The sequence below is a fragment of the Zingiber officinale genome, chromosome 11B (genome assembly GCF_018446385.1).
Source record: "Zingiber officinale cultivar Zhangliang chromosome 11B, Zo_v1.1, whole genome shotgun sequence".
In the NCBI taxonomy this organism is placed as follows: Eukaryota; Viridiplantae; Streptophyta; class Magnoliopsida; order Zingiberales; family Zingiberaceae; genus Zingiber; species Zingiber officinale.
Window position 1 is genome coordinate 3,000,921 of NC_056007.1, and position 19,555 is coordinate 3,020,475.

General features: G+C 37.0%; 2 protein-coding genes across 5 annotated transcripts; both read right to left on the reverse strand.

Moving 5' to 3' along the window:
- Positions 1-427: 427 nt before the first annotated feature.
- On the reverse strand, positions 428-3,558 carry LOC122035069 (vacuolar protein sorting-associated protein 32 homolog 2-like). Of its 2 annotated transcripts, none has more exons than XM_042594442.1 (7): positions 3,429-3,558; positions 3,102-3,184; positions 2,692-2,791; positions 1,415-1,500; positions 1,207-1,298; positions 837-951; positions 428-758 (listed from the first exon to the last, which is right to left on the reverse strand). In XM_042594442.1, exons 2-7 carry the CDS (start codon positions 3,171-3,173, stop codon positions 567-569), a joined length of 657 nt encoding a protein of 218 aa, XP_042450376.1. In that variant the 5' UTR covers positions 3,174-3,184; positions 3,429-3,558; the 3' UTR covers positions 428-566. The 2 variants fall into 2 exon arrangements, with proteins under 2 accessions (XP_042450376.1, XP_042450377.1); XM_042594443.1 differs by having other exon boundaries at positions 3,425-3,558.
- Positions 3,559-5,686: 2,128 nt separating this feature from the next.
- On the reverse strand, positions 5,687-9,302 carry LOC122034347 (BTB/POZ domain-containing protein At5g47800-like). 3 transcript variants are annotated; one of them, XM_042593557.1, is made up of 6 exons: positions 9,154-9,302; positions 8,243-8,368; positions 8,109-8,178; positions 7,613-8,020; positions 6,829-7,545; positions 5,687-6,163 (listed from the first exon to the last, which is right to left on the reverse strand). In XM_042593557.1, exons 2-6 carry the CDS (start codon positions 8,299-8,301, stop codon positions 5,789-5,791), a joined length of 1,629 nt encoding a protein of 542 aa, XP_042449491.1. In that variant the 5' UTR covers positions 8,302-8,368; positions 9,154-9,302; the 3' UTR covers positions 5,687-5,788. The 3 variants fall into 3 exon arrangements, with proteins under 3 accessions (XP_042449491.1, XP_042449492.1, XP_042449490.1); XM_042593558.1 differs by having other exon boundaries at positions 9,061-9,222; XM_042593556.1 differs by lacking the exon at positions 9,154-9,302 and having other exon boundaries at positions 8,243-9,051.
- Between the last annotated feature and the right edge of the window lie 10,253 nt (positions 9,303-19,555).

Below are 19,555 nucleotides of genomic sequence, written 5' to 3' on the forward strand. Positions count from 1 at the left end.
GTCCGTGTTTTACGGACCAGAAGATCTAAACTATAATTTACGAGGGTGTTAGATTTTAAAAAGATGAGATTATAAAAACGGTAGATGATGACGAAGGAAAATATATTTTTACATTAACCTCGACTCTAATCCTCTTTCTCGATCCCATAGTGGCTTAGACATTAGAGGGACTAGTAACGGGTCCCTTATGGATGCTATTCTCATAAAATTGACTTTGTTACACGAAGAAGACATCATAGCAATTTTGAATGATACAACAAATTTTTGCTATCGTCACTTGAATTACTAATATGTTCTTTGAAATGAACAAGATTTAAAATCAGTGAAATGAACTCTGGTTTTGTTGAAATAAGAATTGTTAGCAACGCTTTTGATCAATAATGAGTTTGCCTTCAAGAAATACATGATGAACATTATAAACCCAACAAAAGTCTCCAACTCAAGGCACTCCCAATTATAGAATATCGACTTTATTATTAGTACAACAATCAGTTTAGTCGCGCATCGTTAAAGTTGATCCTAATCTACTACACATGGAACATATCACAAAGATTCATGGTAGCTGACTACAGTGCCATCTCAGCTTGCAATGCTGCAAGTTCATCTTCTTCGGCAGTATTTTTCTGGGGAGTAGGGCGAGTCGGTAGTCTACCAGCAGGAGCATGCACCGGAGCGACCGGAGCAGCTGCGGCTGGCTGAAGAAGCTGTTCTTCCAACTCAGCTCCCTCCAACTCCTCCAGTTCTGCTTCCAACTCGTCCTGATAAACAAAGTTCGATTTGTAGTATGAACAAGGAAAATGGAGCGGCAAAAGACAGAACATGGAGTGAAGGTATACTTCATCAAAATCAGCTGCAGAGCCGATCGGAGTTGCTAATGCTTCCTGGATTTGTTTCATGTTCTCCGTCTGCTCGTTGATCTCATCCATTGTCTTGTCAACATCATCGATATTACTGTATAAAACAAAGTGAAGCAGTCATAGTTGTCGACATTTCTATTACAAATTGAGTGGTACAGGAAGCATGGAAATTATTAGTAATTTACATAATAAAAGAGCAAATAAAAATCAGTAGCATGGGGCACATGCAATTAATCAATTTTAAATGTCAAGCATGATTAATAAATTTTTATTCATAGAATTACATGGAAGAATATTAGTTCATTTAGAACAGAAAATACTATTATGCAATGGAGTTTTATCTACTCACACTGCTTTTTGCATTGCCTTCATTGCAGATGCTCCTGTTCTCAATGCATCGACAGTCTCTGTCGTAGCTTTTGCACCTTCCAATAGTATAATCTGGAATTACACATAAGGGCATAAATACAAGATGATTACGATGTTTACATATGGAAAGTCACAAGAATAAAGCAAAAAAAAAAAAAAATCAAGAAGTCCTAAATTTTGGTCAAAACCTGATCATGAATTCTCAGCTGGAAGTTTCCAAGCTGCTCAATTTGTTGCTCATAAAGTCTCTTCCTCTTCAAGCATTGTATAGCAGCTAATAGAGAAGAAAACACAATTCTCAGATTGTTAAAACCTAGCAAATTGTTTAGAGAATGTTTCTTTGATAACAGAGCATGCATATCGATGCCTACAAAGCCAAAGGGCATAGGGAACATGATAAACAAATTTGGAAAAGGTAGAAGTATTTATTTTATGAAAGGTAAAAATGAACATGAATCATAGAATCTCACAATTTATTATGTCAATGGTGTCTAGTGTGCTGTTTGATTAAATCCACATGGAATAGAATAAGTGTATTCTCGTAGTTCAGATACAAAGGTTTACCAAATGGCATAAAAATTACTTCTCATGCAAAGATGTAAATGATCTAAATACCCTATAAGATTATTAATATGTACAGCAGGAGCATTCAAATTCAAAGAAAAAAAGGCATAAATGTAAAGAATGACTATACCTATTTGGTTGTGAAGAGTTACATGAGCAACATGGATCACCTTAGGTGAAAATTCTTGTCGAAAAAATTTAGCACTTTGAGAGAACCAATATATATTTGTATATATACATATATATTGGTAAGGTAGTTAACCTATCATATTTGGGTGAAAATAATATGATTTGGTTGGTTTTCTCTAAAAAACAACAAAAAAGGTGGATAGACCTACAACCAGCCATCTTCAGTTAGTAATACCAATAGTTCTATTCAAATGAATCCAAGAAAAGCATTTTTAAAGAAAGATGATTTTTCATGTATATTGTTATATTTCTCAGTTCTGTAGGAAATCTCTGTCTTCTTTTAGTTCCCAATAAGCTCATAACTCGAGTTTATTCTTATGAACGTAAGGGGAACACCATAAAATACTCAAAATTGAACAATCAAGAAGAGCATATAGTATGTCAAATGAACAAGTTCAGATATCCAAATATTATAGATAAAAAGAAACTTATCATACTAAGCAAATGACCAAAAAAGGTAAAAATACGACCCAAAGCAATCTACTCTATCTAATTAGCATGACAATATTATAACCTAAAAACATATGACAACAAGTGTATGTTGTAGCATAAGTATGAAGCTTCATACACAAACTAATACTTGTCACACAGGATAAATAACTTGTGATAGAACAATTTGGTATTTTGGCTAGATCGCCTTTGTTGAAAAACATATTGTGTCATGGACAAAAAAGTGAACCATAAACTTGTACGGCCAGATGATAAATCTCACCTCTTTTGTTTTTAGTTTTGGTGAATTGTTTAGCCTTTTCGATCTCAGCATCAGACTTCTTAAGGAGAACTTTCTCCTTTTTCTCGAGCATTTCAAGTGTCTGAAACATATAGAGTGATGATTAGAAATGTATCATCCACTGATACTCTGACAACAACAACAAAAAAAACCCTAAATTTGTGGCCCAAAACATGTGTTCATGCTCTTACGAATACTATTCACAGATTAAACCACTCTATTAGGCAAAGAAGAACTGTTTTCTTTTCATGAACAGGTTGAAGTTGGGCTTCCGCATCATGTATCCAAACAAACATCAAAAAAGCTTCACAATCCACGAAGCCCAACCGATCAAGTTTTAGCTTACGATTCGTAGTCAAGAAACGGGAAACAAGATGGGAAGATCGAAGTACCTCATATAATTTCTCGATAGTTGCCAAGGCGCTGGTTTGCTCTTTGGGCTTTCCTAAAAGCCTACTAAACATCCTCGGAGTTCCTGCTATCAAATCGAAGTTTAGAATCTCAAACCAAAATCACAACACTAGAACAAGAGCTGAAAGGTCTCTCTCTTAGATCGATCAATTCGTTGAATTCAATCCCCCATCAAATGAATCCAAATCAAAAAAACCTAAAAAAAAAAAAACCAGCTGAAAAGATATGGCAGGCAGTGAAAGATAACTCGATCTGAAGTTTTCAAAATCGAAAAGAACAGCAAAGAGGAATCAAAATGATGAACCTGCCTCTGAGTCTAGGGCTTCCGCGAGTTCGATCGGGAGGGCGAGGGGTCGAGACGAAGCGTGATGAAAAGAGTGCTCGTCGAAGGAAAATGGAGACTAGTAGGTAAAAAGGAGAACAAAAGTTGAGCTTATATTTAATAAGAAAAACTGAAGGGGTGTTTTATCCGAAATGACTTCCTAACATGGAAAATTTGCCTGCAGTCCCATTAGTAAATAAAATTTTACACGTAGTTCCTATTAATAAAAATTTTTGTTTCCAAAATAAGTACAATTCTTTTTCCACATCGAATAAAAAATATATTAAATTTTTTTTAAATAATATTAAATTGAATGAAAATAATATTAGATTTTCTTTAAATAGTGCTGAATTTAGAAAGAATTATATTAAGTAAAAAAAGTCGTACTTAATTTAATAAAAAAATATATTCAATTCTAATTTAAAATATTAAATTTAATAGAAATTATATTCGTTTTTAGGTTATTGGTACATAACAAAATATGAGAGATATTTTGAAAGAAAATATACTTGATTCTAATATAAAGTGCTTATTTTAAGAGTAATTTTACTCATTTTAGTATATTTTCTATCAAATTGAGCACGATTTTTTTTATTAATTGGATGAAAAATATACTATATTTACTCTAAATGGTGCTGAATTTAGAAGGAATTATATTAAACAAGAAAAAAGTCGTACTCAATTTAATAGAAAATGTACTCAATTCTAGTGCAAAGTGCTGACTTTAAAAGGAATTATACTCATTTTTGTATCTTTTGTACCTAAAAAATCTGAGAAATAATTAGGTAACAATATTTGCACGAAGGAGTTGAAGCAGATAAAACTTTACATGTATGGAGTGAAAATAAAATTTTTTATGATTGGGACTGCATGCAAAGTTAAAATTGTGATTGGAGACTGCATGCAAAGTTAAAATTGTGATTGGAGACTGCATGCAAAGTTAAAATTGTGATTGAAAATTTTTCTCTAATTTACCGTTCTAAAATAGCCAATAAATTCGAAGGTTTCTTTTATAAAATGTCGAATAATTTTAAAGTGTATAATATACTTTTAATATCACTTAAATCGTTCTAGATACCGTTCATTTTAATAGAAAAATGATTAACTTTTATATTAAAAGAAAAAAGTTACTTAAATAGATAAATAAAAATGCCAAAAAAAGCATTTCAAGTTTGTTTATTTACTCAACCGTTACGTCTTTACAAAATATTTAAAGAGTGTTGTTCATTTTTGTTAGTCAAAAGGATATTTTAACTTACAAAAAAAAAAAAAAAAATATTAAAACACCACCTTCATGTCATTTTTTATCATAAAAAAACTTCATTTCAATAATATTATAATAATTTTGATTAACCAAAATTACTGAGCAATGTTATATCATTAAAACATTCTAATTTTGTCAAATTTACTTCATTATTATCATTAAAATTATAATCTATAATAACTTTGAACAAAATTATTACCAACCATAAGTTAAACATGTGGCACAAAAAGTGATTCCGTTCATCTTCCTCCATTCCCTGTCCTAAGGCCTTATGGAAGAGAGATAAATTACGATATCAAGCAACCTTCGAAGGAACTAATTCCCTAAGGAAATGAATCCTAAGAAATTTGAACTTTGAACTTTGCTCCTTTGATACAATTATACTATCTGAGTACTAATTCAATTATCCCCATAGAAGCAAAGCGACAAACAGACCACAACTAGTAGCAATGAGAGTAAAATTTTACAAATGCGCTCTGTGTAGTTTTGGTTCCAAAAACAGACCTAGCTATTTTGCTACTTCACTAACCATATAATTCTACAATTTTATTAGGATTTGATTGTGTGCATTTCTATTGTTACATCAAGAAATAACTTTCTTCAAGCGCAATAGGATTGGCCTATGAACTTCACTTTTGCAAACTCAATAAACAATCTACAACTAACAAGTTCAATAATCCATTAGGTTTTATGTCTCGTAACGAGGTCGATGATACTAGATTGTTTGAGATCAACAATATTATCTTTTGCCCCAATAATCCATTAGGATTTTAGTGCTAGATTTCCTTAAGAAGTTGGTTATGGTATGAAAAATCCTAGTTCGAGTTTTCTTATTAGGCACAAGAGGAGACTCACAATTACAATTACCTAGCTATTTTGTTGTTTCATGAATAACTAGTGGGCTATTTTGTTGTTATATGAATACTTAAAGCTGAAATCATTGAACATTAGGAAACTAAACTTAGACGGTCGAATTCCACTGAAAAAAAAAAGAATCATGAATACTTCTTCTTAAATACCAATAAATCATCATTTAACGCAGAACAACGAGGAGACATTTCATTCTTCTTCGATCTTCCATTTCAACTCTGAACATGTTTAATTGTTCTTGTAGGTTCGGATGGCGATGGCACCACCCTCGTTCTCTCTGCTCGCGTAGCTAAAGCAGGCTCTCGGTGATGGTGCCGAGTTTCAGCTCTGTTTCTAGACCTCTTCTCCTCGTCCTGAGCTGCAGCTACCTTGGCAACTGATACTTCTTGATTAGCACCGGCACCGGCACCGGCACCGGCACCGACACCGCCATTCGTTTCTTGATCTATGAAGAGAAGCTGCACGATGGTGCGCAGTGGCAGCTGGTCATTGCCGATGGCATCTACGCGTGCTTCGGCTGACAATTTCCTGCACTCGATCATCCTGCAGAGTCTCTTCTTCTCTGCCTTGCTTAACTCCGGGTGTTCCTAATTTAGCAACAGCATAATAGTTCACAAATAAAACAGAAGAAAAAAGGTCAGATTTCTTTGAGATTATTATCAAGAATCCCCCTAATAAAGATAATCCGATCCATAAAACTTCCGTCAATATAAAATTTTGAGAAAGAATCGAATTACATAGGCTATTTCTACTACTTGAATCTATGACCAATAATGATAAATGCAACTAATATTTATGAAAAATTTTATTTACTCTTAAGTAGTTCCTAGACAATTAAAAAAAGGAAATGTGAGATCACTCTTATTCTATATCCTTAGAGGTTGTTTTTCACTGACAATTATAATTTTAAAGTCACGATAGTAATTTTATTATTGTATCAAGACTCCCCTCCCAAGAAATACAAAATCAAAAATCTAATAACATGGTAGATAAAAAAAGAGAAAGAAAAGTTTTTCTTGAGATTTTGATGCAACTAATATAAATAGTCCGATGTACAAAACTTCTGTCAATATAAAATTTTATAAAAAGATCAAATCGGAGGACGAATCCTAGAAAAACTCATCTCTTCCGCATACTATTTTCACGATTCAAATCCGTGACTATAAAATCACACGACGATAATTTTACGATTATATCAAAACTTTATTTTTTTTTGAAATGCAACTAATATTTGTGAAAAAAAAATTCTTACTCTCAGGAAAATGTCGATAGCTTGATATAGTCCATCGTGCTCTGTTCGCGCCATGTCAGGCAACGACCCTGCGAGCTCAATGAACTTGGAAACCTGCAAAGCACCGTCGCCGGCGATGATCTGCAGGTACGAATCGAAGATCCTTCCCACCTTGGCCATGGAGGCGACGACTCTCTCCGTCTCTTCTCTCGGCACCGCCTGACAGAGTTGCAGGAGGAAGCTCTCCAGCACCGCCTCCACCATGCCGATATCCGAAATCAGCAGATCACTCGCCGCGACCTCATCCAGCTGCTGTCCCGATCGCCTCACCAGCTCGGCTCTGGTGGACGACGAGGCTCTCACATGGCCGGCGATCTCCAGCAGCCTCAGCAAGAAACTGCCGGAAACCGCCCTCGACTCGGCCGGGATCATGCTCACGATGGCCTCCAGGACTTGTCTGTGCTTGCTCATCCCCAGCTCGTTGCTCTGATTCACCGAGCTCTGCGCTTGCTTCTGCAACTCCAGAGGGCTCGGCATGTGCTTGCATGAATAGACATGCAGTGCCTCCCCAATAAGCGCAGAGGGGAGTTTCTTGGTGGATTTGACTGTCGAAATGATCGATCGAAAGAGCTCGAGATCGAGATCGGACACATCTTCAGTCCACCAATCCTTAGGGACGGCATGCTTCTGCTTCTTCTTGTTGTAGCCAGGCCTCGTATAAGTATAAGACCATGAAACCTGTGTAAATGGCAAAGAATGAATGAATGATCATGGTTTAGAACACAATTAGTGCTGGCAATTAAACCTGTGATGGATGAATGAGGATCTTTTCGATGATTGAATCCATGCAAGGTTGCACAATTCTGTGATCGTCCGACCAGCCGGAGTGCCTCCACATCGCCTGGAGCGTGAGGATCGAGTCCTTCCACCCTTCCAGGATGCAGGAGTGGAAGAACAGCTCGAGCTTGCTGATGAAGTTCCCTTTGGCGACCGACTCGTTCATCCGCAGGAACTTGGCGCCGGAAAGGGCCGCCACAAAGTTGTGAGCGCTGAGGTTGATGGTGATCCCGTAGCAGAATTTCGCGCAGAGCTCGAAGGCTTCTTCTCCCCCCGGGATGTCGTGGAGGGCAATCGGGGTCGCCTCGCCGGCTTCATTGTCTCCGCCGTCGGAGCAGAGCAGCTGGACTAGGCCACACTTCACTAGAAGTGGAAACTACATTCAAATTCAAGTTGCATTGAGTTCATCAGTAGTGTAGTGTTTGTGTTTGGGTTCGATTTGTTCAATTTTTATAAGACTAAACCTTATGCAAGAGGTAAGTAGTGTGGCTGATGCGAACGATGAGGTCAGTCGGCACATCAGAAGGCACTGATCTGCAGAAGAATCAAATCAAGAACATTCACAAGAACAACACAAGTGTTCAAATATTTTACTAACCTCACAGCTTCATCTGTGTAAAAGGTGTCTGGCTTTGTTCCGAGTTTCATGAACTTCATCTTCCCCGATCGATGGATCGATCGATCTCTCTCCCTTAGAAGTTCAGGCCGCGGCTTGAGACATGTGCTACGATTTTTTTCGCAGAAAAAGCGGTTCAGTTATAGTTTACTCAAGCTATAGAATTGAGTAGGCAGGCAAGGCCCCATGATCATTTTCTTTGTTCTTAGGCACAGAGGTTGTTCTTGTTGGCCCTTGCCTTTTTATATTTTCAATATCTTTTCGATGTGGATCCGAATCTCTTCGTATTCGATATCGAGAAGATTGATCATGGGGAACATGATGGGGCCTTGAAGCAACAATTGTGTCTTGTGAAAATGCATCAGTTACCAAACTCCAACAGCTAAAGTTGAAGCAATTGGGCAAAGAAAGTCCATAATGATATCTTCTCATTACAGACTTTTCTAAAGTTTCCACTAAGTTGGTCCCTTGCACTGCAGCACCACTTTCATCATCACAGTGACAACTTTGTTGGTGATCACTTGAGATTGCCATTGTGCTAATGAGCCATGGGTGCATGCATCTGGGTGGCTAAGTCCATCATGATAGTCACTACTAGGAGTTATAGAATTGGGAGGGGCTTGAACTTAATGAGGTAGGTTGGCCTTTGGGGTGGAAGGAGTGGATTTTAGTGGGCTAAGTTAAAAATTTACATAGATGATAAAAAAAAAAAACTAAATTTGGGTTGGATTCCATCTAACCTTAGAGAAACAATTGTAATACTAACAAGTTTGGATAGCATCACACAAAACAACACTCACTAGGAGTACGGTGAAACTAGGCGCGGAATGAAATGAAACTCTCGAGCGATAAACGAAATGTATGGAGCTCAATATGCGTTACTTGTTGCTCACCTGATGAAGAAATAGAGTTGTGGTTGATAGAAAGGAGAAGAAGAGATCCCCTTGAGTGATAATGCATGTATGAAGCATTATATAGACTCCATTAGAAACATCTATGGCATTTCATTATGAACATGGGAGTTTGTGAAATGAATGACTGCTGATAATGTTTACAACAACATTATCATTGTTGGCTTGACATATCAAAAGGAGAATCTCTTGAGGCCTTTTGTATTATTATTATTATTAGTATTAGTATTATTATTGCAGTGCATAGATTTTAGTGAGTGGAGGGCATCATGTGCTCATTGAAAGGCCAAAGAAGGGCAAACAAATAAACAAGGCCCTTGACAGTGAAAATTTCTCAGATTCCCTCCTCTTCTTTTGAAAATGCCGAGTTAAACTCTTTTCGATTCGACCAAGTTGTCACTCCATGAAGAGGAGGAAAAAGAGGAATGCCTTTGTAAAGAGAGGATGCTTTCGATTGCTACAAGAAGTTGGCTCCTCAGAGTAGGAGCTATGCTCCATGAAGAGTAGAGGCTTTTCGAAGAGGGACGAGGCTTTGGAGACATGATTTTGGCATTTTCAAATTGAAAGACTATCTAAGACAATTGATATGATGATAAAGATGGACCCTCAAAAGGCAGGTCAATGACGGGAAGATCGATTTTCGAGGTAGTCAAAATTAAGAAGTGATCAACCTCCAAAGTCACTCACAGAAGTAGGGACACACTCGAACGGGTCATACAGTCGATCAGTGCTCGAATGGCCGATCAGACCTTGAATGGCCAATCGTGTTGGATATTGGGGCCTTAAATGGACCAAAACGATTTAGAGGAAGGAAGCCATCAATTGTTGAAAGTCGTAATTGACTTCAAAATTGAAATCTACGATTCGCGTAGATAGATTTAGACTATTAATTTGCTCAAAACCGATTAAGGGTGAATGATAAATTAATGTTCAAAGTCAGCACAAAATAACATTTATTATTCATTAATAAAGTGCATGGGAGAATAGTCCCACATCGAAAATTCTCGATGTGTATTCTCTACTTATTAATGAAGATGTGTTAATGGAGTTAACACAAAAAAAATAAAAGGACAGGTGACCCCTTAGCCCAGGGCGAGCAGGTGCTCGCACCTGTGAGCCCACCACCCGCCACGTGCGCACGTGCGCAATGGGCGCTTTGTAGGCGCACTTTGCACTTCGACATTGCAGTGCCTACGTGGCACTCGGGTGACGTGTCAGGCTCGTACCTGACGTGGCAGTACCTACGCGGCATCCTCGTTGGCAAAGAGAGATGACTGGACAGTTGACTCAATCCTCTCTTCTCTTCCTCAAGCATTCATCTCATCTTGTGCATACAAGAGTCCAAGAAGTCTACTAAAAGGTTCGCTGGTCTCGGAAGTCGGAGTGCTACGATTCCGAGACGTTCGTCGTTGTATCTTGGGAACGAATTGCAACAATCCGTTAAGCACCGTAGCGGAGCAATATCGTTTACGGAGATAGTGTCGAACACTAGCCTCGACGATCAGTTTGCATACTCCAGAAGCTACCCGGGGATCAACAAATCGGACATTGGAGTCCGAGTGCAAATCCTCTTACATGTAGCAGAGTGCAAGGAGTAGTGAGAATCAGGCCGATCAGACTTTCCGATCGGTCATATTTCATGTCCCAACCTACAACATGCGGACAAAGCTCAAGACTAAGTATTAATTACCTCGACCAATTGCTCCAGCCGATCGGACCTACGTGCTGATTAGATAGACTGTGCCTTTGGGGCCAATGAAGAGGCTGAGTGAAGATCGAGTCACCGGCCACGTTCTGCAAGGCCGATCTAGCGGTCCTCTAGAAGAGTGGTCGGTCAGCCCATTGAGGGCCCCATGGCCCAATGACTTCGTATTTGGTTTTTAAATTTTATGCTACAAAGGATATACGATATTCTGCAGACAAATTGTGTTTTTGAAGCTTTCAAACTGTCAAATCGTGCTTTTGAAGCTTTTAACCTGTCAAATTATAGAGATTTGCAGTCTCATGTTAGAAAAGGTATTAGAGTCACTCTATGACCTGTTCTTTCTTAAGAATGCTTTGGAATGTGTGCAAATGATTTGGGATATGTGCACAGACACAACAGTGACACTATAAAAAGGGATCTTCATCTATAGGCGAAGGTATGCAATATTTTATAGTTCTAAACGTTTGTTGCTACAATTTCTTCCACTATTTTCTCATAACTCAATCACTAATTTGAGCGTCGGAGGGCCAGCGCAGAGGACTTCTTCCCTGGCCTAGTACTAATACTCTCCGTGTTACGTAGGACAACGCGGAGTCTTCATTTGATCAACAACAGAGCCACGTTTCCTAGCCAACTACTTCACCGCTTTCGAACATGATCAACAATTCTCTATGAGAATTTACCATGAAAAATGTCTACCCTCGCTCCTTTGGTTTCGATATTTTTGAATATATATATAAAAAGACCTTATCTAAGAAATTCATTCATCATTAATTGAGATTCGTCCAATACAAGTATTCATCCTTGAAGATCAGGCCTACCCTTGCTCTGTTTTTAAGGCTCCATAGAGAGGAAGCATATTCAATCGGAATATCTTTCAAATATAGACCCTCTATCTAAGAAATCCTTCATTAGTATAATATTTATTGTCTTAATCAAGTATCGCATATTCACCCTACCCTTGATTTTTCGACTTGCTCTATGATTGAGGCCTCCAAGTAGGGACTACAATCCACGAAGAGGAGGAAAAGTGAAGGATGGGTGGGACCTCTCTACAACTACACCTAACCACCAAGAACAAGCAAGTAGATTCCATGTCCTGTCATGCTCTCAAATGGTGATGGATCTCAAGTGGTGGTGTTGCTCTTCTTCTTCTCCTTTCTCTCATTAGTAGTTCGACAAAGAGAAAAGTGGACTGTATTTTTTCGGTTGGGGTTGTCGGGTGGTTCCTACAATGTCTCCATCATCTTCTTGTTTGTGCTGAACAATTCATATATCGATTCAACCTCTCCTTTGTCTACTTGCATCATTCAACTTATGACTCCAGATGCTTGTTTTTCTCTTTTTCTTTCATGTAATCAATTCATTCTTGGTGTTTTATGTGACATTCAGGACATAGCTAGATTCCATCTTTTAATTACATTTTATATTTTTTAAAAATAAATTATAACTATTTGGAAAATTCAATGAAAATCTTGCTGAGTCGATTGTTCAACCTTTAATCTATTGGATAAAGCCTTTAGCTCACTTGATTCTATTTTCAAATAGATTGAATTTAAGAGTATAAACGAGTTAAGTCGTTTGTAAACTATTTAGGTTTCAAATTGATTGAATCTGAGTTTGAACTTCTTATTATTCAGCTTAACTTGGCTCGGCTTGATTACACCTATTCAATCTATTAGAAATTTATTTAGAGGTGCCTTCGTTACTCGACTTGCTCATGTAAGTCTTAAGTCATAATTTGCGACTTGGGACCAATGTTTTAAAAAGCGCGAAGCGCGACGAAGTGCCGAGTCCAAGCTTCAAGCTTTATAAGCTTAAGCAAGCTTAGGACAATTTTAAGCGTAAAAAAGTGTTTTTTATTTTTAAATAAAATTTAATTATTTTAAACAAATAAATAGATCAAATAATACTTAAACATGATAAATTTAAGGTTCATGCATAAATTTCTCACATATTTAGAAAGACAAAAGTCACAAAATTTATAATATCCATTAGTTTTCAGCTTTCACAACAAAAGAACATAAAAAACTAGATATTATTTAATTCCTTATCTGAGTCTAATTCGATCTCCTCAATTTTTCTCGATAGCAGACAGATAGGGGGTTTATGATAGATTATGACTTTTCTCTCAAGAGTTGAGAGACGTTGTGTCTCTTCGTTTTCTCTAAATTTTTTTCCTTATATTCTTTAAAAATTTACAAATCAATTAAAATTATAAATAAAAAATCACGCTTAAGCGCTATTAAGTGCGCTTAATCATGCTTAATTTGGTCAAATATATTTTGACCGTTTTTTTTCTTGCTTTCACCTAAAACGAAGCTTTTCTTCCTCGCTTCGCGCTTAAGCGTGCTTAATGACACTTTTTAGAACACGGCTTGGGACAAGCAATAGGCCAGTTGAAGGTTTCACTAAGTCATAATTTTGAAGCATCCTTCCACCGATAATAACGACGTTAATAAGTGGGGGAAGAATCATTATAAAAATATATCAAAATTGATGGTGTATTTAAAATTGTGAAATTCTCAAATAGTGTATTTAACTTTCATATTTTAAAAAGAAATTTTATTCTTCTCGTCAATAACGTGATTCTAGATTTCAAAAATCAATATTACTGTGATGCTATATTTCTAAAATCAACATTGGTGCTGCACATGCCACATAAATCTAAAAACCAACATAATTGTGATATAGTATTTTGAAAACCACCCTATTTTTAAAAATTTGGTGGGTAAAATAAAAAATAAATATATTTTTTGAGAAATTTAAAAGTTAGATGTACTCTTTAAGAATTCCGCAACAAATACGCCACGTGGTCAATCGCCGAAAATATATTAGTAAAGTGATAATGCTCACTATAGAAATAATTACACATTCCACTATGAATAATTAAATGATCACCTTGGAAGTTTCCTCCCTCTCATTGAAGTTTCGATCAATCTTTAGACTATCAAATTCCATAATAATAATAATAATAATAATAATAATAATAATAATCTCGGACAATGATAGTCTTCTTTTTCTTTTGAACTCTTTCCGTGGATATCTTTTTGAAATGTAGGATTAAGGACAAAGTGTGTAGGATTAGGAAGGACAAAGTTAGTGATTACACTTAAAAACAATTGATGGGATGTCAAATTAAGAAGGAGAAAGACTTGGTGATCGTTCAAAAGTAATCATAGTAAAAAGTAATTATGTTCCTCTCATATGTCTTTTATAATTCGTTTCAGATTATATAAAAAGGATAAATCATGAAATTAGTTTATAACTAACCGCTAAGTGACTAGGAGGTGAAATTTTTTTTTTCCAAGGACATATGTCAATCGGGAATTAATTCTTGTCCTATTGTAGTAAATTTGTTATCTTCTAACCAATTGAGTGTTGGTGCAATCTTACTCCAAGTATCATTCATTTTTGATGTTTGGTTAAATAAGTTTAAATTAGGTAATGTTGACTATCTAATATGAATGTTGAGTGGCAGGTATAAAGAAAGCCCAAGCATGAAAACTTTGCAAGGAAAGTTCAAGAAGTTAGTCTTAACAAATGAAATCTGGGAACATAGCTCTTAGTGGTAAATGTTGGAGCAATCTAGTGACCCTAGGTTTTGATGTTTGGGCAAAGGTTTAAGTTAGGTTTATTGTTGTATTTGATATGCATTGTGAGTGTGCAGGATACAGGTACAACAAGGAAGTCCAAGTGTGATCTTGGCAAAGGAGGAAAGTCCAAGGATGAGTCTTGGCGGTGTAAGTCCAAGCATGTAGTCTTGGCAACGTAAGTCCAAGTGTAACTTGGCAATGGATGAAGTCCCGGAGGCGCGACCTCTTGGCAAAGGAAGACCCGACAACAATGACAAGGCCGATGGAAGCTCCAGAAGGCAAGACGTGAAGGATGGGGAGGCATCCGAGGGACGCAAGGCTGATGGAGGAGGCTAGAAGGCTAGGTCTAGGTTGGTCGGGCAGGGACGAGTGCTGAGAGATTGTACTCGGAGTAAAATATAAGAATTAGGTTTACTGTAGCAGTACTGTAGCAGTCGACTGCATGTTTTAGCAGTCGACTGGCAGCGAACAGAATGTGTGAAATCGAGCCGTTGGGGTGTAACGGTCGAATTTCCACAGAGGGCAGTCGACTGCATGTTTTAGCAGTCGACTGGTAGGCGGGGTTTTCAACCCGCGGGCTATAAAACCAAAGCTTGGGAGCTTGGTTTGAGTTGACGAAATTAGACTTGGTTAAGGTCTAATTAGTAGTCTACAAGTGCTCAAGAGTTTTCCTTGTGTCCAAGAGGTCTTGGTGAGTTTGTGGTGAGGTTTCTCCACCCACAAGGAGTTTGAGCTAGCCGGAGGTCTTCCGGGGAGTAATCCACCGACGGATAGGGATCGTCCACCTTACGGACACGCCGTGGAGTAGGAGCTTTATCTCCGAACCACGTAAATGATCGTGTAGCTTGGTTTGCATTCTTTCTTGTCTTATATTTTGTTTAGCTTGTTTATTTTTGTATTATTCCGCTGCGCAAGCTAACAACGTAGGAAGCGAACGATTTGGGTGAGCCGCTATTCACCCCCCTCTAGCGGACGTCAAGGTCCCAACAGTAAAGTCTCAGAGGCACGACCTCTTGACAAAGGAAGACTTGGCATGATGAAGTCGAAGGAAGCACTTGAAGGCAAGCGCAAAGATGAGGAGCCGTGGGCTCGGAAGCATCCTAAGGGTGCGAGACTGATGTAAGATGCTTGAAGGTTTAAGTATAAGCTAAGGGAAAGGTTTTAAGTATGAAAGAATCATATTTAAATAAGTTAAACCTCAGTCTTCAGGTGTACCAGTCGACTGATATTTTCATTAGTTGAATGGTGCCTATATCAAAACTCACAGAATGTTGGCAACATTCTATGATCTATATCAGTCGACTGATGGTCAAACCCTGTCAACTGGTATGTGACCATTAAGCTATTAAAAAAAAAGGGTAGCTCGGTGCACGAAGCTCCCGCCATGCGAGGTCCCGGGGAAGGATCCATTGTACGCAGCCTTATCCTACTTTTTTGTAAGAGGATGTTTCCAAGATTCAAACTTGTGACCTTTTGGTCACATGACAACAACTTTACCCGTGACCATTAAGTTGTTGACGACAGAAAATCCCGCAAATCCCTGAGTGTTGTTGAAGCTCATCAATCAACTGATGTGAACACTAGTATGAAAAATATAAAAGAAGTTTTTGGAGCTAGGAAAAAAACTTGTTCATGCTAAAACATCTTTAATCTCTCCAAGTGATCTCCAAGCTTTCATACTCACAATCTCTTCCTCCCAAACTCACTCCATCTTGTAAGAGGAAGAAATCATCTTATAAAGGTTTCTCAACCTTCATATTTGATTTGAGAATAAGAAGATCATAGTGAATGCTTAAGCATGTGTGTAGACTTTTAGATTAGTCACCTTAGAAAGGTGGAGAGAAAGTTATATATATATATATATATATATATTGTCCATCTTATACTAAACACCTGTATAAAACTAATATATTTTTTTGTTAAAAAAAACTTAAAATTTAAGAGTTAGACCTTAGAGGATAGTATTTAAGGTTTAGAGGTTGAAAACAAATACATTAGGTGTGCATTATATCCATTCCTCTATGTATATAGAGAGAGTTAAGATATAATGTCCGTGCACGACTTTGTCGATGACTAACTCACATTTTCGAACACGCAACACACTGAGTCAAATACGGAAATTGTTGGATCGAAAAGACCGTTAGAGGAGGGGAGGGGGGGGGGATGAATAGCGATCGTTGAAAAATCTTTATCGAGTCAAAGAACGCAGCGGAAAATAATAACAAAAACAACACTAACACACCAATTTTTACTTGGTTCAAAGCCTTCGTTGACTCCTACTCCAAGGCCCGCACGTGAGAGTGCTTTCGTTGGGCAATCCTCTAATAGTTTGCAAAAGAGTTACACAATAAGTACAAGAACTATAAAATAAAGTTACCGACAACAAAGAAAATAAAAACTAAGTCACAGGTTGTCGGAGAAGCTTCACAGCGTCGCAGGAGCGTCTTTGGAGCAACACGCAAGAAAGCAGTTGTAGAGAGAAGTTGTGTTTTGTGCTCCAAGTGGAAGGCTACTTATATAGGCAGTTTCGAGCGCCTGGACCATGACGTCAGCCATCCAATCAACGCGCTCCAAGCTGGCGATAAGATTGGTTTTGGGCATTCCAGACGCCCGGACCACCTTTTCCAGCAGCCTTTATTTCCTGCAAAATAAAGTTAGTTTGAGACAATAAAATTTATATTACCATGCAAAACAAGTGTTAACACAATTATAGTTAAGAGTAGTAATTAGATTATGTTTCCTCGAGACCAGAATCTAGTCAAGATTTCAACTTAGATTTTCCAAATGGATCGACGTCCATTGTTCCCTCAAACGGAGAATGTGTCCTCACCAAGTCACTCTCCTCCAGTGACTTACCTTAACTTACCACTTTACCAGACATCTAGTCAGCCCGTCAACATGTTTGAACTTTATGCTAACTATTTGGTCGACCCATTGACCAAGATGAACTTTGTGCCAGATATCTGGTCAGTCTGTCGACATATTTAGACTTCGTACCAACTATCCAGTCAGCCCGTCGACCTAGCTGGATTTCTTGCCAGATATTCGGTCAACCCGTCGACCTATCTGGACTTCTCCTACACACTTAGTTAAATCGTTAGATCACGTTAAACCTAACTTAACTTACTTTGTCATTCATCAAAACTTGAGTTAGACCATTAGTGCAACCTGCACCTACAATCTCCCCCTTTTTGATGCAATGATAACCTGTGTTAAGTTAAGAAAAAACAAGAAATAGAAATATGCAACATATTTTTTAAGCTAGTCTTGTTTTGATGTTATGCTTGGTATTTACTAACTTAATTCACTTAACCCTCCCCCTTTGACATTCATCAAAAAATAGAAATAGACAATACATGGAAAAAATTTGCTAAGTAAAGTAGCCAAAAAAAATTTGACAATAGAAAAATTTCAGGATTACTTAGGGTTATTAAAATAAACTTAGAAAGTAAATTAATTAACTTGAAGAGAATCTTTAAAGACATCTTTGTTAAGTGATTTTTAAAAGTAAAACTTTATGTCATGATTTTCGAAAATAAGGTGATTTTGAAATTATTTTCTAAATCTATAAAGTTTTCAAAATATAAGATTTCCAAAAGATAAAAAAATTTGATAATTCTAAGATTTTGTAAAAACAACTTTAAAGATTAGAAAATTTGAAATTGTTTTAAAATCTACTAATTTTTCATAAGGTTTTCAAAAGAAAAGTTTTTGTAAAAATAAATTTAAGATTAGAAAATTCAAAATTATTTTTCAAAAAATAAGAAATATTTTTTAAATAACTAGATTTTCTTAAGATAAGTTTTGAAAACTTTTTTTTAAATGTCTTTTAAAATAATATTTCAAAAACTTAAATAGTGGTCAAACTGATTTACAAATCTATTATTTAAAAACACTAAGGGTGATAAAATTTAAGTGTTTACAAACTTTACAGTTTTGAAAATGCTAGTAGTAAAAAAAATGAAGTAATTTTCAAAATTTTTAAGTTATTAATCTTCCCCCTGAACTTGACATTATTTCAAAATAGACAACAAAAAAAATGTCCTTAACTGTCTAATCATTAGTTACTTACTAACTATCAGATATAGTAGTTTTCAATTGATTAGTTAGGTTAAGTTAATTTATCTAGTTAGTATTTGACTAAACTGGAAAAACTTAACCTGATTACTGTTAGTTTGATATTTAATGCCAAGACTTGTATTGATGCACTGATATAAGCATCTTAAGTTCAAGCAATCTGCCTATGCATCTCATCCCTTTTTAAGTTTAGCAATACATAAACAAGGTAATCCTAGTGCGTTGGTGAGATGCTCAAGTCCTAGATCTATAGGAGCATGTTTTCTAAGGGTTTGATCTAGACTAAGGCTAAAAGTAATTTTGAAAATTCTAAAAATAAGGGAACTTTTGAGAAAAATAAAGAATTTTACCCTAGAATTTTAAAGAATAATTTTTGAAAACAATTTTGAAATTAAGAGTCCTAGTCTATTAAGTACATTCCTAATTGTAACAAATAAACTTAGAAAAATTGACTGTAAATAGTAAGTCAAAAATGTACAATGCATAGTAACAATAATCAAGGCAAATACAAGTAGATAATAGTAACCTAATCTACTGTGATGATGAGGAAGGTGATCCGGAACCCAGAGAGCGCAACATCTCTATCAGCTCAGTGTGACGAGCCCGGTCATCCTCAGAGAGCTGGATAGGTCCCGTCGAAGATCGGAGACATCTTGCCCATGTCCCGTCCAAGATCAAAAATCTCTTACCGCATGCCCCGTCAAAGATCGGAGACATCTTGCCGCATATCTCATCCAAGATCAGAAATCTCCTACCGCATGTCCCGTCGAAGATTGGTGATATCTTGTCGAAGGCTAGTCACAACTGACTCAAGGCCAGTAACTCGGTCGGCTAGAGTGCGAGGGGCGGGACGTGCTGCAGGGGGATCACCAAAAAGCATAACCATGAACTCATCCACCCCTGCCTCCCCCTCAGCATCTGGTTGTGGCTCAACGTCCGGGTCAGGCTACTGCTGGGCCCCCCTCCGCTAGGACAAGACACCCTCATCATTTGTATGAATACCACC